At 47.8% G+C, this 27,282-nt stretch overlaps 2 protein-coding genes across 3 annotated transcripts in view; one reads left to right on the top strand and one right to left on the bottom strand.

Annotated features, from left to right (window-relative positions):
* The window catches only part of HMBOX1 (homeobox containing 1), a 728,731-nt gene that overhangs the window by 257,218 nt on the left and 444,231 nt on the right, over positions 1-27,282 (top strand). The window lies entirely within an intron of this gene.
* On the bottom strand, positions 20,208-23,293 carry LOC125689807 (tyrosine-protein phosphatase non-receptor type 23-like). Of its 2 annotated transcripts, XM_048937464.1 has the most exons (3): positions 22,875-23,293; positions 21,719-21,749; positions 20,222-21,021 (listed from the first exon to the last, which is right to left on the bottom strand). In XM_048937464.1, exons 1-3 carry the CDS (start codon positions 23,210-23,212, stop codon positions 20,380-20,382), a joined length of 1,011 nt encoding a protein of 336 aa, XP_048793421.1. In that variant the 5' UTR covers positions 23,213-23,293; the 3' UTR covers positions 20,222-20,379. The 2 variants fall into 2 exon arrangements, 1 of the variants encoding a protein (XP_048793421.1); XR_007375418.1 differs by lacking the exon at positions 21,719-21,749 and having other exon boundaries at positions 20,208-21,021.

Below are 27,282 nucleotides of genomic sequence, written 5' to 3'. Positions count from 1 at the left end.
AAGATCATAGAACTATAGAATCATTCAAGTTGGAAAAGACCTCTGAGATCACCCAGTCCAACAGCAGCCCACCCCACTATGCCCATTGCCCACGTCCCTCAGTGCCACATCTCCATTTTCCTTAACACCTCCAGGGATGGTGACCCCACCAGGTCCCTGAGCAGCTGTGCCACAGCATCACCACTCTTTCTGAGAATAAATGTTTCCTAATATCCAAACCAAACCTCCCTTGGCACAGCTTGAGATCATCACCTCTCATTCTATCGTCATTACTTGGGAGCAGAGGCCAACCCCCACCTCACCACAACCTTCTTTCAGGTCATTAACTACAGCTTTATTAGAAAAGGCAGTTGAGGAAAATAACTTAATAATCAGGAGTGGTTTGAACGATATTACAGTTTCTCCTCCTTTTATGGCCCAACTGCTCAACCACAGCCACTTCTTAGAAAGACCAACAGTGAAACCCTAATGCAAAAATGCAAAATCTCATTTAAATGGTCATGCTTGAAAAGCCTTGTCACTGCTATTTTAGTTCAAAACAAGGGCTCTCTCTGTGTTATTTTGAAAGGCCAGATTTCAGCATGGACAGATAAAAATTATTCAGAATTGCAATCTCTGGCCCATCAGCAATGAGGATGGAGACAAGGCTTTGTGACAGTGACAGAAATAAATAACACACCTCCAAGAGGTTTTGACATAAGATTTCAGGAAGTAGCACTTCATGCCCAGAAGAATTGCACTCAATATATACCATCTCATGCCTGACTGACCTGAAGAATATCTTGTCAAGGTAAGGAAAATACCAGTACTAAACTGGCATTTAACTGGCACAGGGATTAATGCCCATATTTCTAACAGGAGTGCCAGGATGCAAAGGTTAGCAAGCAATCCTGAGAGTAAATAATAAGAATAATATCAACAATAATAATTATCATATTAATAATCCCACCAGCAGCAGCAGGTCAGACCAAGTGGCCAAAGTTTTGAAACACAATTTGAGATTTTATAGGTGGGAGCAGAACACACCAATTCATCAGTGACCCTGTCCACAGCCATGCATTGGAATTGGTTTCTTCCAACCTACTTCATTCAATGATTCTGTGGTCTCTAAAGTCCCTTCCAACACAATTCATTTTATGATTCTGTGGTCTTTAAGGTCCCTTCCAATCCAGTTCATTCCATGATTCTCTGATTCTAACTCCTTGGCATGCTGTGCTCAGCCCAGTGCTGCATGCAGTTTCTTGCTGGGAGCTGGGAGTTCCACTTTCAGCCTGCACAGTTGGTTCTTGCACTTGTGAACTTGAGGATCCGATTACAGGATGAAACCAGGCTTTGAACTTCTTGTGGTATTTTCCAGCTGGGGCCTCAGCAAACCGCACCAATGTCTTCTGAAACTGAGTGTTTTGTGATGGAGATAAATATAATCCTGGCTTTACAGCTGAGATGGTGAGCAATGAGCGGAGGGTTTTTGCATAGGGTTGAGTCACCTGCAGTCTGATTTGAATAAATGAGATGAAACCAGCCAGATGTGAAGACTGCTGTGTGTAGCAGGTGTGACCCAAATCCAGTCTGTGCCTTTGCCATGCATCTTCTCCTCTGGTATTAGCTCCTTACCATTGATCCCTGCAATGCATAAGATCAAACAGTAAGTCCTTTTGGGGAAAAGATTGTGTATATCTTCTTATTTCTTAAGGAAAGGTGCCGGCATGATTTTAGTGCTGTCTACATGGACAAGAACAAATGCAAACATAACATTTTTGCAAGCTTTCTGCTGTTTTTCTGCATGGAATGAAGAATTTATCATAAATTGTGCAAAAAAAAAAAAAAAAAAAAATCACATCAGCAGCATTTCAGTTTTAACTGCCAAAAAGAAAGTTCAGATTCATACATCTTTCAGACAGTCATCACTACTTTCTCCAAACTTGTTCAGTCCATGAGACATCCTTAGAGCCCATTCTCCTCTTGGATGTCCTTTTGCATCAAGTCCTACTGGGGCTCTGGAGCAACAACTTCTCTCTGCAGTTATGCCTGTGGACATTTCCTTTACACTGCTCCTGTCTCCTGCAATGAATTACAGTAATGCAACTTATCTTGCACCGGCACGGACTACCTCAATGTAATTACCACACAGTGAATTCCTCCACTAGCCCTTTCCCTGGCTCAGGGTTTCACAATCTGTGGGAAGCATCTCCCTGGAGGGGCACAGCTTGGAGGGAGGATATTGTTTCCATTCACAGCACTGGAACATGCTAATTATACTGGGAGAAAGAAGGAGGGGGGATGGCAGCATTCACTTGAGAGGGACAGGCCTGGCAAATAGTTTGTGAAACGCCAACTTAACCCTGTCTTGTAGGGAATTGTCTGGAACTCCTTTCCCCCTTCTTAGTTACTGTAATGAGGGGCTGACTTCCCAGATTTGCTCTGGCTATTTAAATGCTAATTTAATTAACAAAACATCCTTGGGGGGGAAGCATTGCTAGTCCCTCCCATTCATTTATCGAGTTTCTGAGTGCAACACTATTTTCATCACATTGAGGAGCCAGAGTTATTGCTATACCACCTGGCCATGGCAGGGATTAAAGCATTAATATGGGGAAGAGAAAGGGAAAAGGAAAGGGGAAAGGGAAGGGGAAGGGGAAGGGGAAGGGGAAGAGGAATGGGAAGGGAAAGGGGAAGGGGAAGAGGAAGGGGAAGGGGAGGGGATAGAGATGGGGATGGGGATGAGGATGGGGAAGGGGAAGGGGAAGGGAAGGGAAGGGAAGGGAAGGGAAGGGAAGGGAAGGGATCCTTCATGTTAGTACTTTATAAGCAGCTAAGAATGTATAGAGTCAACAAAGTCATAAGGATTTCCTTCACTTGACTGTGATGCCTGGAATGTGTGTACAACTGGGCTGCAGTGGAAGTGATTGGTTTTCGTTTTTATCTAGATGAAGGTGTGAACAAATCTCAGATCACCTGGATTAATTGTATCTCAGGGCAAGCCAGAAATTGTGGCAGACTTTTGGATGTCTCTTCTTCTAAACCATAACAAGCAACAAATCAAGCATATTTTAAATCAATTTTTTCATCTGCAAGATGCTGTATCAGAAGAGACACATCAATTATGAATTTGCTGGAGACCTAGTTTCTACCCATAAATGATTCAGGCTTTGGGAAACTAAACCAGAAGATTTAATCAGTGTTTGGTTCTTTGCATGGAAGCTCTGAAATGTCACTGCCATTCACTTTTGCAGGAAGCTGAATGCTGCTAGGGTGGTCCCACCAGGGACTGGGAGGCATTTGGGGCACCCAGCAGCCTTGCAGCTGCCATGAACACATCCTCAGCAAGGAATTGTGCAGTGACACATCCGCACAACAGGACTTAATGTTGTACATGCTTCATAGATTGTTCCTTTTTTTTTAATTCAGTCCCTGGGATAACACTAGTAATTATGCACAAGTTTGCTAGAAACTGGGAAAATAGTAACTCTGGGAAAAACAGAAAGTGCTTTTATCCAAATCAGTTGTATCAAATTTCTGCTTGTTCTCAATATTTCCTTCCTTCCTTCCTTCCTTCCTTCCTTCCTTCCTTCCTTCCTTCCTTCCTTCCTTCCTTCCTTCCTTCCTTCCTTCCTTCCTTCCTTCCTTCCTTCCTTCCTTCCTTCCTTCCTTCCTTCCTTCCTTCCTTCCTTCCTTCCTTCCTTCCTTCCTTCCTTCCTTCTTTCCCTCTTTCTTATGCAGTGCAGTTTGTACAAATTTGCAGGTTCAGAAGGCTACTATTGGCAAATTGCCTGCTATACTTGATTATTTTAAAGGTACCTTTGTAAAACTCTATGTAATACAGAATATGTAATTACCAGTCATGGATAGCTGATTTTTTACCGATCCTGGGCTTAGTGTGAGAGTGTCCACATGCAAATAAATGGACTCTTGAAGTCTTCATGCTGTAGTAGGTTGTAATGCAGGGTAAAACATGAAACAAACTTTTTTTTGTAGATCACCTACCTCCATTTTAATTTTTTTATTTTTTTATTTTTTTGGGTTATTCCAAAGTTCAAAGTCCTGGTCATAAATTCTATGGCATTAAAGGATGCAGCATTCCTTGCTGTATTACCAATGGGGATCCTGAGTCAATAGCCAAGCCCTGACGTCTCCATAAACCCTGGAAGTAAGATTTCCTATATCCATGCTTGGATGCACACACAAAGTGAGATTTCAGCATATATACCTCCAATAGCAAAGCAAGCCATGTAATATCATCAATTTATGGGCTTGTTGGATGAGGCCCCAATGAGAATTTTCTCTATGCTATTGACTAAAAACCTTTATTGCTCTTATCAGCTCTTGGGTTTGCTGATACCGAGTGATTCAAAGCAACTGGTTTTACCAGCCCTGTGGCATTTTATCTGAGCTTTCCCCAGATAAAGATTTGACACTTCATTTCGTTTGTTTGCAAAGAAAATGGATTTTCTATTTTTAGAGAAAGAGGAGAATCTCCAGAGAACTCAAAAAATACCGAATTAGCAGAAGAATGTAGCAGTTGCAAGACAAGCATGTCGTCCTAGGAAAACAAATTGAAAAACAAAACAAAACAAAAAAGCCAGCAGGATGACAATCTCTGGTACACCACAAAATGCATATTCACAGAGTTGTGTAATGTTTGCAGCACTTACCTCTTGGAACCTCTGAGACACGTGAGCTGTGAGAGCTGAGCTGCCATGGCTTCAAGGGCTGCAGTATTTGATAGCTTCATCTGCTGAATCATGGTGCTCCTGCTCTGCTACTGCAGAGGAGAGGCCCCCAGATCCACTATTTTTTCCTCCACTCTTTCCCCTTTCTTCAGCATCCCTCCCTGCAGAGGCTTCACAGGCTCCAGACAAGTAATGGAGAGCCAGACACCCCCAGCACAATTCAAGTTCCTAATCCAAACCCAGATCTGAATTTTCCAGCTGCATTTGCACTCATAATAAGAGGAAAAAAAAAAACCCAAACATTTTAATGTGTTTTGCCTGTGTTTGGCAAATAACACTGCAGGCTAAAATGCCAGCTCCAGATACCCCAAATTTAATAAGGCGGTGATTTGATATTGTAACCTGGGAAAGTGTGATAAATGAGGAAGCTGCTGTCACCACTGGCAGCAGCAGAATTTATTCACGAGATAGAATTTTGACAGACCAAAAAATGCCTTCTGACTCTATAGACAAGAGTGACACCCGGTGGCTAAAGAGCAATATAAATCAGGCCTAATTGTAATATTTCCTTCTCCCATCCCTGTTAACTATGTTTGAGAAGGGTGCTTTGTCCCCCTGACAGCGTCCATTGCCTGGTGATAATGTTAGTACATGTTCCTTAAGGTACCTATTGACATCTCAGTGTGTTCTAGATGGAACCCAGCTTGAAGTTGGAGTCTAAGCATTTCGTTTCATCTTACTGGGAAACTGGAGCCCAGCCCTGCCACTTGGATCTTGCTGCTGCCTCTGCTTGCATCCCTCCACCTCTCTGGCACTGGTGGTGTCTGGATTTAGGGCTCAGAACTGTGAGCAGAGAAGCAAGGAGCAACATGCAGCTGCCAGGACAAAACCAGCCAGCTCCAAGTCTTGTCTCTGCATCCCTCTGGTACAGTCATACAGCACTTGCCCTAGCACTTGTTTCATAAGAAGCTCTTCCACGGTCAAACAGAACCATTTGAATTAGAAGAGATCCTTAAAGGCTATCTGGTCCAACCTCCCTGCAATGAGCAGGACTCCTACAGCTCCATCAGTGCTCAGAGCCCCATCCAGCCTGATCTTGGCTGTCTTCAAGGATGAAGCACCATCACCTCTCTGGGCAACCTGTGACAGTAACATAACATAATGCCACTGCTAATATTTGAGCAATATTAGATAAGAATTTGCATCTGGAAAATGTGACTCCAAAACAAAATCATCCTCCATATTTGCAGTGTGACAGGCTGCCCTGTGGATTTTCTAATCACTCATTTCTCTGCCTCCATCTCCCTTCTCTCTTCATTAAGCGTCATTGGTGGAGAAGTAGCAGAAGATGGGTTTTCAAGGTCTTTATCTCAGGTGTACACAGCCCTGAGGTCATACAGAAATCCCTGCTCACGTTCAGTACACAACTGCATCTCTTTGACTTTCCAGCTTCTCTCCCTTGCAAAGTTACGATGATGAAAAGCCAAATAAAGGCATTAGAATGCAAAGCATCAGGAAGAATCATCCCGTTAACAAGTCCTGGGGCTGATGCAGATGTTTTGTGGCAGCTGTGTTTGGGCACTCCCATGGAAATGATGTGTGTGGGGCTTTGCTAGCCCTCATGGCCCTGAACAACTTGTGAGATATAGAATCACAAAATCGTTTGATTTGGAAGGGACCCTAAGAGGCCATGTGGTCCTATTCCCCTGCACTGGACAGGGACACCTAGAGCTCCATCAGTGCTCAGAGACCTGTCTAGTCTGTTCCAGCCATATCTCATGTAGTGTTTAGTGTTGAATTGTAGAGTCACTGCTAGGTTTTGTAAAGTAATGAACTGTCAGAATTAAAAAGGGAAGGGAAAGCCCTCTTGCTAACTAAGAGGTCAGTGGGGACATTTTCTCTGCCTCCCATGAGAGCTCTACTACTTTCAGCTTTGCACATCCTTTTCTCTACCACTTTCGGCTATTCTGCTGTGTGGAAAGTGGCCTCCCTTCCTTTCCTCTCTAGAAGTCATCTGAGTTCACACCCATACCTGAGGCAGGACTTAGATTCTAATAGACACCTGCACGTTGAATATTCACATGGCTTAGAATAACAAATCACTCCACGCAGGAAGCACACTCTCATGAATTTGTAGCAGAGCTAGAAATGCTGGAGTGATTGCTTCTAGACTTGCAGCACACCTTGATATGTCCTGTAACATAATTTGCCTCTAAAGATAAATCCTTCAGCCAGGACAGAGCTCTTTGACCCTTCTGCATTACATAAACCAGGTATTTGCACACTAATTAATTCCCCAAACCTTCAGTTCCTTCTGCAAGTAGAGCTGCTGGAGCTTTATCTGCAGTTTGAACTGGGTTAGTTTTTCCTGACAGTCTTCAGATTGTTCTGCCTTTGAGATCTAAGTTGTCTGTGAAATAGTGCCGATGATGACGTTGTTTGCTTCTCATCTCATCTTACAGGGGTTCTCAAAAACCTACAGAAGGTTTGGACAGGGAGCAGGTGGGACCTTCATTTCTCACTCGTTCATAGAATCAGAGAAACCTTTGAGTTGGATTGATCTTTCAAGGCCATCTGTCCCACTCCCTGCACTGAACAGGGACACCCACAGCTCCATCAGTGATTGAAGCCCCATCCAGTCTGACCCTGAGTGTCTTCAGGGACAGGGCTTCCAACTCATCTCTGAACAACCTGTGCCATGCCTCATCACCCTTATTTTACCTTTATGTACCTTATTCAGCTCTTAAAGCTTTAACATCCAGTTAGCAGTAGTTATCCAGCCTGTCTTTGCAGAGAGAAGCACCTGGAGAGCAATTTTCCTTTCCTACATCAGGAATCAAAAAGAGATGGGATGAAACACCGTTTCCTGTTTTGGGAGGTAAGAGGAATATGGAGAGTTGAGCTGCCCAGTGAAGACCTAACTTTTAACTCAAGTCAAGGGAAACACCTCACACCATTAAGGCCTGGGTCCTATTCCATTTTTATGGCTGCAGGTCTGACACATCCTCTGCTGCTGCCTGTTTGCAGAGCTCGGTGGAGCTGCTTCTCCCCTGCCCCAGCATCACTAATAGGATTAACAACCTCTGTGACTCTGGGAGCGCATTGCTCTGCTTCTCAGAGGCACTCAGCACTCTTCCCTTTGTATTTCACAGCAACTGTCAGTCCTTGGCATTCATCCCGGCCCCGTTTTTTTCATGCACTGATGTTCTGAGGCAGAAGGGGGAGCCCATACATTATGTTTTGTGCGCCGTCCTACCTAGTGAGATAAAGCCATCAAAGCAGTAAGGCTTTACATGAGATCTTCTGCTTAGCTGATGTTACAGACACATCCAACTCGGGGAAAACAGGCTCACAGAGCCCAGATTGCTGTTATCTCTTCGTTTACAACAAAGAGAAATCAAGGAAGATTTGAATTCTAAACAACTATATCATGTGTCATCATGTTAGTTCAAATGCTAGAAAGAATTTAATCAAGAACTCATTAAACAAACAAAAACATGGAGTGAAAACAGGGATAAGTCATTACCATGTGATGTTTATTTTTGCTGATTTACTTATCCACTAGGAAACCAAATAAGTAATTTATATGTTACTCTTACGGTTATTCATATTGAAGCAGCATGTCAGATGCTTCCCAAAGATCCCTGTGAATGCCAAACTGTTAAACAAGGTTGGGCTTCACTGGGTTCTCCCATCAGGATGGGAAAACAAATAAAAGGTACAGTGCAGATTTTTGATGTCCTCTTTTTTTATCTGTACTCAAATTCCCCTTCAAATCCTTTCTCAGCACCGAAACTGAGGGCTGCTGTCAGCTGTGTGCCAGGCAGCTCCTTTCCTCCAGTCTCAGCTCCTTCTGCTTCATACAGCCAATGTTTCGCTCCATGCATGAGCATCCAATGAAACCTGGATGTCCATTTCATCTTTGAGCACATCTGCAGTGCATCACCTGGTGTAGGTTTCCTGTTGCTTTTTTAGGAATGGGTTATGTATGCCCCTGACTCCTGGCATTATGACACCTCTTAGCTGCATTATCCACCTGCTGGCTACCATTAGTACTTCTGAGAATGACACAGGTAAAGATTTTGACCCACAAATGGTGAACACGTGAAGTTATGTGAGCTGAGGTTAGGCTTAACCCATAACATATATATGAGTGTTCTCTTTTTTCCAGCTGGTTAATTGAAGCTGTGTTTGGCACATACTGTGTGGTTTTGCCAACTCAGATGTGATGTGTTAGCCAGAACTGCACTCAGGCCTCTTCTGTCCTTGCCAAAGACATATAGAATCACTCAGGTTAGAAAAGACCTGTAAGATCATCCCAACCCACCCCACCGTGCCCACTGCCCACTCCCCCAGTGCCACATCCCCACGGTTCTGGAACACCTCCAGGGATGCTGACCCCACCACCTCCCTGTGCAGCTGTGCAACTGCATCACCACTCCTTCTGAGAACAAATGTTTGGACAGATAAAGTAATCTGAGGTTGTAGTGGGAGCTGGAGCTGAAAATCTGAGTTAAAGAGCAGCAGGAGGTCATTTAAGAAGAAATTTGCAGAAGGATTCAGCCTAAATGCTGTCCTTCATACTGCTTAGAGCAGCAGCAGCAAGAAAAACCATTCTGCAAAAGCTGTTTTGCTGAAAACCCAAGAAACATACATGCACGGCATATGGGAGGAGAGTTTTTTGCAGGCGTTGTAGGCTTGATGTCTGATGGCTGCAGTACTGCTGTGAATACAAATGGAATTCTCATTCCGTGCAAGTTGGATGTAGGAGATAAATTAACTTCCATTTGAAACTGCAATGAAAGCTTTGACAAGAAAAACCTCATCCTGTTGAGCAGGTTTCAGGGTATGCAGAGGAGAAAGCCTTCCTGGAGCCGGTGGCTCTGTGCTTGATGTAAAGATAAACTCAAAAAGATAAACCATAATTATTTGAAGAAATGGGGTCTGTTTGAAGGCTGAAAATCTGTCAAATTGTCTCACTGATAAAGTCTGTGTGCAGGAGAATGGGAATTCAAGGGGAGAGAAAGCAAAAACATGTAAATAAAAGGCAAAACTGCTTGGGAGTACAGAAGAAGTGATGGAAAGGCAGTGACACGAGAGTAAAATGAGGATACAAAACTTTGCTGTGTGGCAGTGTGGTACTGCACTGAGCACTGAGAATGTGCTCCAAAAAATACACATGCAGTGGTTTGATTGGAAGAAAAACAGATTTTCTCATAAGAATTGATGTAGAAGAACAGTTTGGATGCACAGGGATGTCATACCACAGCTTAAAGTCATCCCCATCCAAACCTCACCCCTAAACAATGGTGTGAGATGGCAGTGTTAGTGTGATGCTTCAACAATATGCTATTGAATTGCTTAAATTGTGTTGGATACAACTGCATTTGCGTGGTCATTTTAATACAAACCCACACACTGCTACTACCACAACTACCAAAGAATGGCATTCATCGGATTAATTCACTCCCAGAGTGGGCAGGACCCCAGGAGTGAAATGTTGGTGATGCCCACTGCAGGTTTACAGCTTTAGCATCCTAAACACGTGGCTGACACGGCCGCTTTCCATTGCTGAGGCTTCTCTTCTTTCACAGAAAGCACAAAGCTGAACTGCAGAGAGTAGTCACGGCCATTTGTGGCAGCTTTGTTTCAAAAGCAGCAAATTCTTGCTGTGTTTCTCTGCTTTGAAAAACTACTTTTGCGTAGTTTTTGTTGTGGTGGTGGTTTTTTTCCTTTTCAGGATCTATTCAGTGTTAGGGGGGTATTGCTTGCTGTAAAGGTACACATGGGTGTTTAACAACTGGATATACTGCATGGAGACAGCACCAGGTTGAGCCATATGGGCATTTTGCTTTACCTTGACTGTGGTTTCCTGTATGCTTTGCTTCCTTGCAAGCCTCCTTCATGCAGGTTTTGAGTTGCTCCTTCCCAAAAACTGCAGGGATTTCCCTGGTCCCAATGCTGGACAGCATGCCTGTACAGCGCTGAGTCCTCCCTCTAGTGGCTGCTGTCCTGAGATGCTGAGATAAGAGCAGCAAATTTCAGCTGGTCCCTGGGAAGCGGTGCTGAAATCAGGTCATTTGCTAAGGATCCACGCTTCCTACAAGATGGGGTGTTGGACCCATAGCGCAGTTTCTATTTGCCTTCTGCTCACAATGCATCTCCCGATGTTCATTCATTTAGATGGCATGTTTGCAATGTGGGATTTGTCCTCCTTCGCTGGCAGAGCTCAGATATGTATGTGGATGTATGCATGTGGATGTGGAGAGATGCACCAGGCTCCCTGTTTTAGAGATGCACCAAGCATCTGCACATGGATGCTAACTGCTAACATTTTGGGTTCATCCAGAGCAGGCATGCCAGGGTGAAAGCTGGCTTTAGTTTTAATCTCATTACAGCTCCTCTGTGTTTCATCATCCTGCAGACATGCTCACACTGCAGCATCACTCCTCACTGCGGGAGGAATTGCAGCACAACTCCATGGCTTTTGGGGAGGAATGCTGCTGTTGTATAGGATCCCCACCTGCACATCCACCTCTTCTCCATCGGCATGCAGCTCAGCAAATATAACTCTATGGGCATTGTAGGCTTGAACAAGGCAGTGTATTGGCCTGTTTTCTGGCCAGCTGGGAGATGTTGGGAGGATGGGGCTGATGCAGGGGTGCAAGGCAGCACCTCCTCCTTGGGTTCAACCAGACAGAATATCTGGGTCTGCTGGAGCCCAGATGGAGCTGGCAGTGTTGGATCACTCATCCCTGCAGGTTGTGCATTCAGACCTCTCAAAGCAGTCCCAGCATCCAAAACCCTACAATTTCAATGTGAACACCACTAAACCTTCTGTCGATCGCTTTCACAAAACCCCTCCAGATTGAATGGAGCAATCAGTCTTGGTTTCCAGCCACATCGCTGCTCTCCCGACAAGCAGAACATGTGGCCGTGCTGGTAAGTGCCAAGAATGATTTCTGAGTGCTGAAAACTTTTGTCCTACTTGTCTTGCATGATCTCGGATCTGCCTTGGATGAGTCCTGTTCCAATTTTAGTCCGAGGAGCGTTCCCCTGGCTAATTAAAGGACAACTGTTTGTAACTACTGACCACATTTCTTCAGCAGTAATCAAGTTATTTTACATTTTGCTCAGCTTGACTATTAAAACAAACCAGAGGGTTTCCATTACGGCTGATTTTCAGGCACCGGCACAAAGCTGTGCTCGTGTCTCTTGCTGCAGGGAACACATCCATTCTTAAAAAAATTACCTCCCTGCTGTTTCTTACGAGAGATTTCTCTCTTTAGCATTGAGGAAACAATTCTGTTCAAAATGAGCTGCAGTTATGCACGGCTGGTGCCTTGCACCAAGCAGGTGAAGCCCCATGTGCTGGGAATGTCCCCTAAAGTCATATCTGTACTAGTGAGCAATGAACCAATAGACTCATCGGTGTCCGGGTAAGGTTATTAAATGCTTTCCCCTTCTACTGGGGCCCCTGCATCTCAATTGTCTATTGGGAACCATCCCATTGCCATGCTGTCCCTGTCTCTGCTTGGAGACTTTTCCATATGAAAAGGAGTTTCCTTTGATTTCCCTTCTAGTGCTTGTTTGTGTAGCATTTATTGCATCTTCCAGCTCTTCCCTGCTGTGGTGGTGGATGGAAACTTAAGGAAAAGAAAGAAGCAGAGATCATCTCTAGGATCCCACAGCTGGGTCTTTGACTTTATGCACCCTATCACTGCAGAGACATCTCCACTGAGACTGCAGGAGAGCACCATGGTCCCTCCTAGTGCAGAGGGTAATGGAGAGGTGGGAGCCACAATTGCTCTCTGGCTCTGCTGATGTGCCCTTGTGTGTACTACATTATTATATGAAATTATAACAGGTGCAGGTGGAGGTGAGTCCAGGCTCATGGTATTTTGGGTGTGATACAGACCACAAATATAAAAAGTTCAAATTAAATAAAACAAAGCTCTATCCTAACACTTACACGTATTGCTTGACAGCCTATTGTGCTCATGGAGCCAGGCCACTGCCTTTCTTCACACTCCCCCACCACTGAGACCGCTGGTGCCACTTGGCATTGGCAAGATAGGAATCTTGCTACAAAAATGGAGCCAAAGCCCCTCCTAGATGTTCTGCTCCATGCTGGGAGGAGAAGATGCCATTTTGGTGCATCTGGTGTAAATCTCTGCCCTGTTGTCCCTCTGGAAGGTCAAAAGGGGGCATTTAATGGGTAAGAGAATAGCTGCTTTTATGTCGTGTGAGATATTGATACAGATAAGGGCTGCTGGTCACTGGGAAGCTGCCCAAGGTTTAATGATTTAATTGCTGTTTCCTGTATGCTCCTCTCTCTGGTGTTCATCACAAATGACAAGGGTGATTTTATGTCCTTGGTGCTGGGCTGGGTCTCCCAGGAATCTCAGCTCCCTGCGGTGTTCTCCAGGTACATCCTTGAGGTTTCGTCCCAGCTAAGATCAATCTAGAGGTCTAATTTCCTAGCAGAAACTCCTCCAAGGTGGTGCTTTATGGAATCTTCAAGGCATGAGAGACAGAGGGCAGTTTTGGGCATCCTTGTGATAACCTCACCAACAAGCCATGCACAGTGGGGTGAGACCAGCATGGAGGCAGTGCAAGACAAAACCAAGGGGAAGGCTAGAAATCAAGCTTGTTTTGGATTCCTTGGCACGCACCTGTGGTACCACAGAGCTGCATTAGACTAAAGCAGGGCACAATTAGACCTTTTAAGCACTGCATCTGCTTGCAGATAAATACACCATTTGCTCCACCCTGGTATTGATCCTGAAATGAAAACATGCTGCCCTCTGCTCCCAGCTCCATTATCTCCAACCCCAAACAGCCAGAAATCACAGCCAGAAGTCCCCGTCTCCCAAAATTGCCTCGAAGTTCTCAATCATATTTTTAGTGCTCTTTCTAATGTGCTTCAAATTTGCCTTTGTTTTTTTGTTTGTTTGTTTTGTTTTTAGAGGCTACAGTAAACCCAGCTCATCCCTGGAACCTCTGGAAAATTGAGGTTTTGAGAAAACCAGTTGCCTACAAGGTCTGAGGATTTAAGAAAAAATGACATATATGTAATGCATATGTATTCCTACATGGATTTATATCTACGTTAAATGAGTTGCATAAAAACATGAGTTGGCATCTCTTTGAAAGTGCGACAAGCCACCCCTACCCCAAGCTGTTCCATGTCTTCCTAGGACTGAGATGTGAGGGCAGACTTTGGCTCAGCCACATTGCCCTCCATGTTCCAACCCATGGCTTTGACACGTGCATCCTTTCCCCTTGCCCCGAGACATCCAGATCCATTGCTGAATGCAGACTGGGTTAGGGCCAAGGGCTTTAGGTCACAGAGATCTCTGCCGAGCCTTCAAGGCTGATCCAGCGCTGAAGTCGTGCCAAGATGAGTTTCAGAGATAGGGGTGAGGAGTGACTCAAAAATTATCAATCTTTCAGAGCTTACAGAAGAAGAAGTTTGTTTTCTCATGGATGTTTTAACAAAGAGAGATGCCCTGGGCTCGAATTGATGACCACCACGCAGCTCCTTGTGCCACTGCTTTATTCATCCCTTGGTGAATTCATCCCTTGGCATTTCGTCCTTCTAAACAGTTGTCAGGACTGTTGATCCAATGGAGAGAGCTGTTGGCAAGGCTGTGGGTGTGGGGACAGGGCCACACTCACCACAGGCACTGCCAGCCCATGGGGAGCCTGGGGGACAAGTGGCAACACTGTGACCACTGCTGGGCATCACAGGGCTCTGAGCTGTCATGTTCAGTGCACAGGAAGCACAGGGGTGAGTTTTTTAATGGGAATGAATCGTAGAATCACAGAATGGTTTGGGTTGGTAAGGACCTTAAAGGCCACCCAGTTCCAACCCCTGCTGTGGGCTGGTTGACCCCTACCAGGTCAGGCTGGAGGGGATGTTCTTGGGATTCATGATTTTCATTTAGTAGTAGGGTTGTAAGTGCTTTAAATCAGCAGACTTGTCTCCAGATTGGTGGCAGATGTCAGTAGGGCCAACACATGGGGCTGGAGTTGGTGGAGAACCTATTGCTCACAGCAGGGACACATCTGCTCAGCCATAGCAGCTCCTGTTCAGCTTCACCTTTCTTCATACAAATAAAATCTTATTGATTAAATTCCAGTTTTACACCATTATGTTTTGTTCCAGAAGAATGGGAGTCTGGAGATACGCTCTGATGGGCAAGAAGTTTTTCCTGTGATGAACATGAATGATCTCCCCTCTACCTTGCAGGACTGACCACCAGCTTGGAACTCTACTTGCACTGACTGACTTCAACACATTCAAAACAAGATCAGTGCTTCAGACGTGGGAAACACGTTGCCCTTTCCTCTCTGGATGTTTCCATTTTTTGTAATTTTAAATAGAAATCCTAGAATCAAAGCCAGGCTGGATGTGGCTCTGGGCAGCCTGGTCTGCTGGTTGCTGACCCTGCACATAGCAGGAGGGTTGAAACTAAATGATTGTTGTGGTCCTGTTCAACCCAGGCCTTTCTATGATTCTATGAATCACATCCAGTGCATTCAGACCAGTGGTTTTTAACCCCTGACCCAAGGATCCTGGTCTGAGCTGTGCCACTAGCCAACTCTTGATAGGCGGATGTCTACAACCCCATGCACACAAAGCAAGGAGACAAGAAAGGGGAATTACGAGTTAATTTTATGGGCATCTCAGGCGTAATGGGTCTTGTCTTTTGGCAATTGAGCAAAAAGTCTTTGTGTTTTTAATGCTGGTTTCCACCTTGGATAGACTTGTGGAGCAATGCAGATGCCACTTGTCCAGCCCTAGAAATTTTGATGACCCTTAAACTTTGATAATCTCTAAAACCACATAATGTTTTTGTTTTTTTTCCAGAGAATGTTGGTAAATAGTGGATCTAACCCTTGTCCCAAGACAGGATGAAATTTGCTCTCCAGTCTTCCTAAGCTGGTATAAAACCCTCCATGAGCAGAGATCCCAACCCTGCAGCAGGCAATGCATCCCCATGCTGCACTAACTCAGGAAAGCAAACTTTCCTGATAACGGGATAAGAAAAACACAATATCAGCTGAATTGATTGGAGAGGTTGCCTTCTCTCCAGCAAAACCTGACCAGCCAAATCCCTCGCTATATGGCACAACCCAAAGTAGAAGGGGAAAGGAGAATAAATGCAATATAACAGGCCACGATATAGTGCTGCTTATAAGTAGTTTATCAGGAAAGGTATGAGGCTGGTATTTTGAACAAATCCCCAGCCACTGTTTTAATAAAGTGCCTTTAGTGTACCACTCTGCCGTGTTTAAATCTAATTCCAGTTGTCAGTCAAATGGCTGTATGTTATTAACCTATGGGCATAATTGCCTCTTCCAAGTCTGCAGCTCTAAGAAGCTTTCTGCGCGATTGTAATAAATGAAATAACTTTTATGATTCCAACACACAGTTGAACACACTGACATTGAAAATTACACACGCGTACGCATTACTTTTGTCTTCTCTGTATAAGATATTATCAGCTTGATGACTGCAGAGGAAGACCCGTGTTCACGGGGAAATTGCTGAGCTTTGTATTAGCTCATCTCTACAGCTGTTGCCACATGGAAACACTTCAGCACATCTTGGTTTAAAATAAAATCATCTCCATACAAATAAGCAAACGTTCATAAAAAGGAATTAAAAAAGAAAAAAAAGGAGAAATCCTTATATGTCGCTGTGGGCAAGGGATTTGTATCAGGTTTGTGCACTGATGGCTGCTGTCTCTACATCCCCAGCCTCCTCCCTCCGCAGCCATTTGCCTTTCCCCATCTGGATATGCTCTGTGCTATGCTTTGTGCCTGGGGGAGGAAGGGATGCTGAAGGGGAGATGGGCTCTTGGTTTATTTTTGATTTGTCATCAGTGGGGCAAAGCGAGCATGAAGCACTGGCAGGGCAAAAGCAGTGTTTTCCAGCCTCTGCATGCTGCTGAAATCCTGAACACGTTTGGGAAGGCGCCAATGGGTCACCAAAAGATGTGGGTGTGTTAAAATGGGTTGGGCTGGGAGGGTCCATAAAGACGGAATCACAAAATCACAGAATGACCAGAGTTGGAAGGAAACTCAAGGATCATGAAGCTCCAACCTCCCTGCCACATGCAGGGCCACCAACCTCCACATTTCTGACCAGGGCCCCATCCAACCTGGCCTTGAACACCTCCAGGGATGGACGGGGCATCCACAGCCTCTCTGGGCAGCTGTTCCAGCACCTCACTGCTCTCATGATAAAGAAATTCCCCTTGATATCCAACCTAAATCTTCCCTCACTCAACTTCAAACCATTTCCCCTTGTCCTGCTGTTATCTATCCTTGCAAAGAGTTGATTCCCCTCCTGTTTGTAGGCTCCCTTTAGGTACTGAAAGGCTGCCATGAGGTCACCCCACAGCCTTCTTTTCTCCAGGCTGAACAAGCCCAGCTCCCTCAGACTGTCCTCATAGGGAGGTGCTCCAGCCCCCTGATCATCTTTGTGGCTCCTCTGCACCCTCTCCAACAGCTCCCTGTCTTTCTTGTACTCGGGTCCCCAGACCTGGACACAGTACTGCAGATGGGGCCTCACAAGAGCAGAGTAGAGGGGGACAATCACCTCCCTGTCCCTGCTGACCACCCAGCTCACCCCTCACTGCAATCCATGCCGTGGGCAGGGGCATCTCCCACAGTCCATTGTCCCCACATCCCCATCTATAGCCTTGGGCACTGCCAGGAACGGGGCACCCTCAGCTCTCTGGGCAGCAGTGTCACCTCTTCACCACTTTCACTGTGAAGCACTTCTTCCTATTGTCTAATCTAAAACCCACACTTTGGATGAAATGATCCCAAAAGACCATGAGAGTGACTCTTACTGACTTGGAAATGCTGCTTTCTTGCTGTGGGTCGAGAAGGGCTCAGGATCCTCCCAATATGACCTTTTGGGCTGGGCGGTGTCCTGCCCTAAAATCATGAAGTTTACATGGAACGAGAAGATGGATATTTTAGGGATTGGGGTTTCTGGGACAGATATAAATGTATTTATGTGCCACGATGTACAGATTCACATGAGGAGTGCTGATTCCATTCATATCCTTCCAAGTACTGTACATCTCACATCATGTCCCCATTAAAACTCTGGATGAGGGCAAAAATCTCTTCAACTGTTTTTATGCAGCTCTTGCCCTCTAACTCATCTGATCCCACTGAGGAGGTCAGAATCTGTCTGTGACTGTAACAGGGAGCCATGGGGATCCCTTTTCTTTACTCATCCCCCAGCAGACTCATCCCCTCTTGCAGAGCAGTCTCATTCCCAGCCTGGGACCACAGCAGTGCTGACTCTTGGTTCCCTTTCCCCTCTGAGCATTGATTTTCAGCCCTGTCCCCTGGCAGTGGAGCAAAGCATGTGAAAAGCCCTATAGACACTGGGATTCTGTAGCAGCATTACCACCCCATCAACTCTGCATGGCTTGGGACTGTGCACACGCATGCACAACTCTGCAAGTGCCATGGAAACAGAGCATCCTGCATCCTCAGCAGAGGACAGCCTTCCAGCTCCTCTCATCCCAGACCCACAATGGGCAAAGGCTGTAGGTTTTCTTCCTTTGGTCGGTCATCACCCATGTGAGCTTGGAGCAAACCTAGTCTCTTGGGTCCCAACGGTTCTGGTTGGGATTATTTTCATTATTGGCCTGATTCTGGACATTCTGCATGTAGGGAAACATATTTTTAGGGGATGCTTTGTTTGGAGATGTTTCAGTATTAGGGATGGGGTGGTATGTGGAAGCATCACCACTGTGCCAGGCTTGGCTGTCCCTTCTCCTCGGAATATTGCATGCAGCTTCACTGCCTGACCCCATAATGTGACAATGCCACCAAGATCAATGCTTATGAGCTCATCATCAGGCTAAATTTAGGGCAATGGAGGTGATTTGTGGCCCCGGTCTTGGGAGGTGTGTGGCTGGGAATGAGCTGCAGATCTCAGAAAAATGGTCCTGGAAAAAATACGGGACTGTTGGTCCTTTTTATAGCCTAGGCAATTGAATCGAGCTCACTGCTTAGCCGAGACATTTAGAAAGGATTTTCCCCTCGAATCCTGATTAGATTTTCCCAATGAAACGCCCACTTGGTCTGCTGCTGCTAGGAGATGCATTGGGTTTCTGCTCAAGGAGGCATCCGGCATAAAAATAAACCGAGGAAAGAAGCTGGATGCTACAGGGACGTGGAGGAGAAGACTTTGCTGTCTGAAACCCACCGTCTCGAGTGGGCACGGGTGGATGGATGTACTGCCTGGGGCCATTAGCCACAATGAGACTCGACGGAGACCGGGAAATGAAGGAAAGTGAGGAATTTCCAACATCGCGTCAAACCAACGCAAGCAGATGGGGAAGGGGTTGGCCATGGGTAGGGGGGTGCTAAAAATGGCACAGCACTGCAGGTGGATGCGGCTGCACACCTCGGATCCCTGTTCCACCACTGTCCCATCCTTGTCCTCTTCTGGTGCCCGACCTTGGGGATGGATGTCCATGGGTTAGCCGGGGCCATCGCTGTAGTGATGGCGCTGCTTCACCCCCCTGTATTCCAGGAGGGTTTGGGGCTGCAGGTTTGAGCTGCTGTGTTTACATCGGACTGCAGGCGGAGGGAGGAAGGAGGGGACATGGAGAGCTGACGTGCTCAGAATAAACCCGTGCCACCTCCTCCTCCGCCTCGCAGCAAAAAAAAAAACCTGAACGCATCTGCCTCCCCCACTCCATGCCATTCCCATACCCAAAGTGTCCAACCCAGAGAGGAGGGGCCACCTCGCAGCTCATCCCAGGGGCAAAGGTCTCGGAGAAACCCTGGGCCTGATTTATTCTGGGTACCATAATAATTATGGGGATTAATATTAATAAGAGCTCCCCTTCCTCGGCAGATCCTGGTGGGACCCCAGCGTGGTCCCAGACCTTTGGGTTGGAGCTCATGGTGTCACTTCATCCCAGCCTTTTTACGAGGGATAAATGGGTTATTTTTTGCAGGGAGGGGAAGTTATTTTGGTAACGTTTCCCATACTCAGCAATAGAAAAGTGGCTCAGCAGGCTCACCAAAGGGTGATATTGTCTGCAGAGATGCTCAGTGTGCAGAGAACGAAGGGAAAAGACTCCAAATGGAAGGGATTCCACATAGAAGGGATCCCAAATGAAAGGACGCTAAATGGAAAGGTCTCCAGATAGACGAGACTCCAAATAGAAGGGACCCCAAATGGAAAGGATTGCAAATGAAGGGATCCCAAATGTGGGGGCCTCCTAATAGAAGAGGCTCCATGTGGAAGGGATCCCAAATGGAAGAGACCCCAAATCTCTTCTGTTCTCCCTGTTATTCCTTAAACAGGAGCTTGGGTTCTCTTGGAGGTCGAGGGTGAGGATGAGCTCTCGTAGGGTTGAACAGGCGACTGTGGGCTGCCCAATTCTTGTTTGGGTTTTTGTTTTGGGGAGGCTTTTAGTATTTATTTGCCCCCCATCTGGACCTCGGTGGGGAAACCAAGGCTGGAAAGAGAAGAGCGAGAAATCTCTGTGAACAAAGGAGAGGATGCGGGAACCTGCAGTAAAAAGAGCTTTATTGGCACGGCGCAACCCGACAGGATCCTTGCGGCATCCGCAACGCGCCCCATAGGGCTGTCCCCAAATACCTGCAGCACCCCTGGGGGGGTGCAAGGAGCTGTCCCAGGGACCCCGAGCCATCATCTCTGCTCCCATCCCCGAGGTGAGAGTCTGCTCACGGAGCTGCAAAGAGATTTGGGGGCCCCAGGCCACGAGGAACCTCCAGTAAGGGTCGGCTTTGGCCAATGCTGGGCTCCTGCTGGGAATGCTGGGCCAAGGGTGGGATGGAGGGGTGAGGGCAGGGGGTGGGCTACAGCTGCAGAGAGGGAATGGGAGAGAGGATGGGAAGAAGAAGGATGGGAGAGGAAATGGAGGAAGGGAATGGAAGGGGAACGGAAAAGGGATGGGAAAAGGGAATGGGGAAAAGAGATGGTAAAAGGAATTAGACAGGGGATGGGAAAGGGATGGTAGAAGGAAAGGGTTAAAGAAATGGGGGAAAGAGATGAGGAGAAGGGATGAGAGAAGGAATGGGAGAATGATAAGAAAAGGGATGGGGAAAACGAAGGGAAAAGGATGGGAAAAGAGGATAGGAGGAAGAGATGGGAAAAAGGTTCAGGAGAATGGATGGGAAAAGAGAGTGGAGAAGGGGTGGGAAAGGGGATGGGAAAATGGGTAGGAGAAAGAGCTTGGGAGAAAAGGATGGGAAAGAGGGTAGGAGAAGGGATGGGAGAAGGGCCCCAGTGGGACGCAGGTTTGGGCGATGGGCTGTCAGGCACCTCTGCCTACAAGAGGAGGAAAAAAAAAAAAAAGAAAAGGTGGAGGGGGAAAAAAAAGGATATAAAAGGAGGAAGAATATAAGAAGGTGGGGTGGTGACGGAGCAGCGCGGGGCTGCAGGGCTCTGAGGGGCATTGCTCAGCGTTAGGCCGCGGGTCGCAGTCCCCTCCATCTCCCTCCCCTCTGCAGTTTCTTGAATTTCATTTTATTTTGTTTTTTTTTTTTTTGGCATTTTCTGAATAATTCAGGTGCTGCCATCCCTTCCTCTCCCCCAGCCCTCCCCTCCACCGCTCGCACACGCCTCTGTGTTAGGGGTATAATGAGGCAGCCGATGGGTAATTGGGATCTTTTGTAGGGAGGATGTATGGCCGGGGCAGCTGCTGGGGGGTGAAGGGGGGGGGGGGGCATCTGCGGGAGTGGGGGGGGACGCATTACCATACAAAGGGAACAAATGACATGTTTATCCCTCCGAGAGATTTACGCCCGGCCTCGCCCTGCAGACACAGCGCTCCCCCCATCTGCATCCCCGACACTTTTGATTTAAATTATAAGGATTAAAGGAAGGGGAGGGGGTATGGGGGGGAAAAGGGGGGGGGGGGGGGGGAAGGGGGAGAAGCGCATAAACAGCCACCGGAAAAATAGCGGTAATCAGAAGGAAGGGTTAAAGTGGGGAAATGGTAATAAAAAAGTGGCTTTGCCCCAACCTCCTCCCATCTGGAGGGAGAGCGCTGACCCCTTGGTTTTAGGAGGGGGAGGGAGGGGGGGAATAACGAGGCATTATTAAAAGAAGAGGGGAAAAATGTATGAAAAATGGGGGAAATGGGGATGAAAGGAGAAAAGGAAGAAAAAAAAAGAGAAATGGGTAGAAGAAAAGGGATGAATAGGCAGGAAAAAAAGGGGAGAAAAGGGTGGGGAAAAAAGGAGAAAGAAGGGCAAAGAAAATTAAAAAAAAAAAAAAAAGAGAAAGGGGGGGGGGGGGGGGAAGAGAAAAGGGCAAAAGAAAAAAAGAAAAAAAGAGAAAGGAAAAAAAGGCAAACCAGTAATAAAATAAAAGCGCAAAGCACAAAGCGGCGGCTCCAGCCCAGCCCAGGGGCTCCCCCGTGGGTCACCCCGAGTGACAGCTCCTCGGGAAGGGCCCCCCCGGGGACCCCCTTCACCCCCCCCTCCTCTCTTCGCTATCCCAAAGCTCTCCCACCCCCCCACCCTCCCCCAAACCGCCCTCACCCCCCTCCCCGCAGCGCTGCGGGTGCCACCTGCGCGGATGCGCAGCGCAAAGTTGCGCGCCCCGCCGCCGGGGTTCGGGGCCGCGCAGGGGGGGTGCGGAAAAGCCGCGGAACGGCCTCCGGGCCTCGGCTCGATGCTGGTCAGCCTCGTTCTTGGCATTCACCGCGTGCCTTAATTGTATGGACATTTAAATCAAGGTCCGCTGTGAACACGGAGAGAGGGGCCTTTCCTCAAGGAAAAGATGAAATGAAAACGAAAAGGAAAATAAGAATAAGAAGGAAACCAAATATGTCTTTTAGAGAGAGAGAGGGAAGCGGTGGAGGAAAAAAAGAAATCAAAGCAGAAAAGAAAAATAAGAATAATTAAAAAAAAAAGAAGCCAAAAAACAAAACGGGGGAGGGATGGAAAAAAAGGAGAGAGAGGGGCCGCGCTGCCCGCCGCCCCCGCGCAGCACAGCCTTTGTTCTGCCCATGGGCAGGGAGGGGGAAATCCAAATAAACCCCCGGCCCCCCCTTTTATTTCCCCCCCCTCCGCCTTCTCATCCTGCCCTCCCCACCGCCGCATCCCGGGTACGATCCGCACGGAGGCAGCGGGTGGGGGGGTTTGGGGGGGTGGGGGGGGGGGGCTGTGCGTTACCTGCAGCCCGAGCCCCGCTGCGCTGCGCTGCGCTGCTGCTGCTGCTCTAAAAGGGGTCTGGAGGAGCGCGAGGAGCCTTCCCCCGTCCGCCTGTGCTGCTGTGCTGCTGTGCTGCTGCTGCTGCTGCTGCAGTCAAATCCTTTTCGCTCGGATCCCAAGTGGTGGGGAAAAAAAAAAAAAAAAAAGAAAAAAAAAAAAAAGGAGGGGGGGGAAAGGAAAAAAATAAAAAGGGGGAAAAAAATAAAAGGAGAGGAAAAAGAAAAAAAAAAAGGCAGAAAAAAAAAAAAGAGAGGAGAGGGGCCCATCTGGCTTCTCATCAGCTTTGTCAAGTCTTGCATACGCTAAAATGCTAATGACCTAGATAGCTCATGCAAAATGCAGCAGAGAGAGGAGGGAGCAGCGAGGGAGGGGAGAGGGAGGGGGAAAGCAGAGGGAGGGGGAGAGCCCGGCTGCGGCGCCCTCTCCCCTCCGCCCCCCCCCCCCCACTCCACCGCCCGCTGCCCCAATGCACCTTGCTGGGGACGAGCGGGCTTTGATGGGAAAGGTCACCCGGGTGGGGTGTGGGGGGGCGGCAAACAGCCCCGCATCCCCCCTCTCCCCATCGCCATCCCTCTAGGGGGGTGAGGGGACACTGTGCCCGCAGCGCATCCCGACCCCGCACTGAGCCCCCAACCATCCCCACCCCGAATCCCGATAAAAAGAAGGAAAATACCCCCTGCTCCGGTCCCTCGATGCGGCGTAATCCCGAGGAAAGCAGTTTTGGGGCGAAGGTGTGTGTGTGTGTGTGTGTAGGGGGGTCAAAATGGAGCCCCCCCCCGCGCTCTGCGGAGGTGAAAATTACAAAAAAAAAAAAAAAATATATATATATATATATATATGATGATAATAATGATAAAAAGAGATTAAAACTGAGAAGAGATGGGCGGAGGGGAGCGAAGCGGCGGCCGCGGGTGCGGGCGGAGGTGCGCACGGAGCGCGCAGCGCGGAGCTGCCGGGCGGGAGCCGCGGAGAGAGGAGCTGTCAGCGGCGCCTTCTCATTTATCATTAGCCAGCCCTAATCTTGCTCGCTGTCCTCCTTCGGTGATGTTGATCCACTTTCCCTCCCTCCTCCCCCAAAACCCCCCCATCCCCCTCCTTCCCCCCCCTCCCCCCCCCCCCCCCCCGCCCCGCGCACCCCCTCCCCGAAAGGATTATTCAGCCAAAAAAAAAAAAGAATCCCAGCTGCTGACTCCGTGCGCCGAAAACAAGGGGCGGCTGCACCCCCCGGCCCCGCTCCTGCTGAGATGCTCCGGGTGTTGTCCGCAGCAATGCCGCCTTTTAAAACAAGGAGCGACCCCGCCGGGAGAGAGCCCGCAGCCCTGCCCAGCATCCCCCACACCTCCTCCCAACACCCCCCCCCCCCTCCCCAATGCCCTGCGCCCTCTGCCCGGGGATGGATGGATGGATGGATGGATGGATGGATGGATGGATGGATGGATGGATGGATGGATGGGGAAGGGGGGACGTGGGGAAGCCCTCTGCTCGCTGTGCCCCCCCTTGGCCTCCACCCGGCCCCGCTGCGGAGAGAGGATGCTGCTGCAGAGCTGGGTGCAGCCCTAAAAAAAAAATAATAATAATAGGAAAATAGGTCCTTTTTTTTTTTTAAAAAAAAGACTCCCCCTCTACCTTCCACCCCCCGCTCCCCCCAACACCCCCCCTCCCGATGGTTTCATGGCTACGCTACTGTAATTATGAATTCTTCTTCTTGCGACTCGTGCGTGTGCGAGGGGCTGGGGGTGGAAGCGGCTGTGTTGTGCGGCTGACATCACTGCAGTGGCGTGGGGCTGAGCTCCCAAGGCTGCAGCGGGCTGCAGTGCCTCCCCAGCTGCTGCCTCCTTGTTAATTCTTTCTTATTTTGGCTTTTTTTTTTTTTTTTTAATTATTATTCCTGGTTTTTTTTTCAGCCGCTTTGCTGATGGCGGTTGGGGAAATTAATAATAACAATAATAATAATAATAATGATGATGATGATGATGAAGCCCATCCCGTCTCTCTGTGTTCAAGGTGAATTTCAAGGAGAAGAATGTGTGGGTTTTGTTTATGGGGAGGTCCAGTGTTTAGAAATGCATGGTGTGGGTGTCCATAGCCCTATAGAGAGGGAGTGGGCATCTCTCCATTCATAGAGAGGGGTGAAACGCGTGGTTTGGGCATCTATGTACTTCTGTGGAGGGATGGAACATATGGTTTGTGTATCTGTGCATTGATATAGAGGGATGGGAGGCAGATTGGGTATCCATACATTTGTGTAGCGGGATAGAACACATGGTTTAGGTCTATATATTGATACAGAGGAACGAAACGCGTGAAATGGGCATCTTTACATTTATAGAAAGGGACAAAGCACATGGATTGGGTCTTTATGCATATATATAGAGACGGAACGCATGCTTTGTGCATCTATATATTCATGCAGAGGGATGAAAATCATGGGTTGGGTCTCCGTGTTTATGCAGAGGGATGAGATGCACGATGTGGCTATCTGTGCACTCATACAGAGGGACGAAGCACACGACTGTGTATCCACCTGTTCTATGCGCTCACTGCCCCCCAGCATCGCCCGCTCTCACCCATCACACCCCACCCCCACCTCAGGGCACCTCACAGCATAACCCAGGCTCAGCCCCTGAGGCAGAGACAGGAAATCCTTTCTCCCTGCCCGGTGCTTTCCTACCAAGGGCATGTGCCCTCTGTGGGATAGCAGCGCAGACTGAGATCATTTGGGCAATGCACGGCGCTGCGCCGCGCGCAGATTCCTCGCGACTGCATCAAGAGAAACGCTTTGCTGATTTTATTTTTATTTTTTTATCCCTAAGGCCTAGGAGCTGCTGGGAAAAATCCGCATGGCAGCATCCCCCCCTCTCCTCCCCCTTCCCGTGATGTGCTGGGAATGTCGGTGCCGCGAGCCGCGGCCCTTTCTCCTTAGCACCGCATCGCTCTGCGTCCATTACCTTAATGGCATTTCATCCCAGTGCACAGAACTGGAGGAGTTTTCAAGGAAATACTCAAAATCTGATGGCGAGGTTCCTTGCAGCACAAGCCATTCTATGATTCTATGATTCTATGAACATCGCAGGGGAGCGTTAGCAGCCCCCGAACCCATCAGCCTGCCCTTTGCAATGAGAAATATGACACAATATTACTCGAGGCTAAAAAAAAAAACCAAACAACCCGCCAACATAATCCATATTTACCCGTATTTCCCATATATATACCTGCTTCAAGCCCTTTGCAATTCAAATAGGAACAGGGATGTTCAAGGTCTGGCTGACAGCAGCCGGCAGCAGAGCATCCCTTCGGAGCCGTGGGGCCGAGGCTGTGCTGGGTCGGGGCTGTGCTCTGCCTGATGGATCTCCTTGGTGTTCTGTTGTCTTAGAGGTTTATGGAAAGCAAACAAATTTGTGTAGCACTTGGAGGGGAAAAGTTGTGATATTGTTGCCTACTGAAATCACTTTCTGCTTTTTTTGTTTGTTTGTTTTATGTATCCTTAACATCTTCCCTGCCACGATCCCATTTCAGGACTCTGCAGGAGCGCAGACCCTGAGGGAGGTAAATTCAGTCCCTCCTTTCCACCAATGGGGAAACTGAGGATCAGGGGTTCAGGGACCTTTTGTATGCGGAGCCAAAGTGTGGAGACAGAGCCTCTTCTGAATACCTCAGGGTGTTTTTCCCCCCAGCCAGGGGGTGAAATCCCATGCATTTGGGTTTGTGAATTTTCAGCTGGCATTTCAGCGATGGGGAGTGCTTGAATGCCCCCCAGGCTCTTTCTGGGTCTTTTCTGTCTCGCTCTCTCGCATTCTCCCCATCAAGTTTGCCAACATGGTTATAAGCCCACCCCGACCTGCTTGATCCATTACGCTCCCTTAAAAAACACAAATCCTCAGGCTTACCCAGCCACCCATCCCCTCCCTTTGCGCTATTAGCACATTAAGAAATTAAACGATAAAACTCCTAAAGATCCGATTGACCAGGAGCACGAAGCTCCATATGGCATGGCATATGTGTGCGGCCCCACTCGGCAGCCTGGGATGGGGAAGGGATGCGAGGAGAATTCGGCTCAGCTTGGAGATGCCTTTTCTTTTTCTCCATTTTCTCCCTCCTCTACTTCACCTCCATGGTGGGAGGAACCCAACGCCCCATCCCTAGAATCCCTGTTGCAACAGATGGGGCAAATGTCTCTTTTCTACCCCAAGTTCTCCATGCTATGGGAGCTCTCCATGCAATGACCCCATGGTTCCCAAAGCTTTTGGGGAAGGAAGATGCTCCTTTTTGAGGTGTTGTGTCCATCCCTGTGCGCAGCACTGCAGTACAAATGGACAGAACCCACCCCCAAAACTTCAGCTTTAACTTGCTTATCAGGGATGTACCACAG

Source organism: Lagopus muta, chromosome 2, assembly GCF_023343835.1.
Source record: "Lagopus muta isolate bLagMut1 chromosome 2, bLagMut1 primary, whole genome shotgun sequence".
Taxonomy (NCBI): Eukaryota; Metazoa; Chordata; class Aves; order Galliformes; family Phasianidae; genus Lagopus; species Lagopus muta.
Note: the sequence above shows the minus strand (reverse complement) of the source record. Positions and strands in the feature narration are given on the sequence as shown.

Bases quoted from the DNA above. Each gene is read 5' to 3' on its own strand.
- LOC125689807 (XM_048937464.1), bottom strand. From the start codon at position 23,212: ATGCAAGACTTGACAAAGCTGATGAGAAGCCAGATGGGCCCCTCTCCT. The intron at 21,750-22,874 runs GTAACGCACAGC...CCTAAAACCAAG, and splicing joins CAGCGGGGCTCGGGCTGCAG to GGGTCAGCGCTCTCCCTCCA. The intron at 21,022-21,718 runs GTTGGGGCAAAG...CTCCTCTTGTAG, and splicing joins CTCCCTCCAGATGGGAGGAG to GCAGAGGTGCCTGACAGCCC.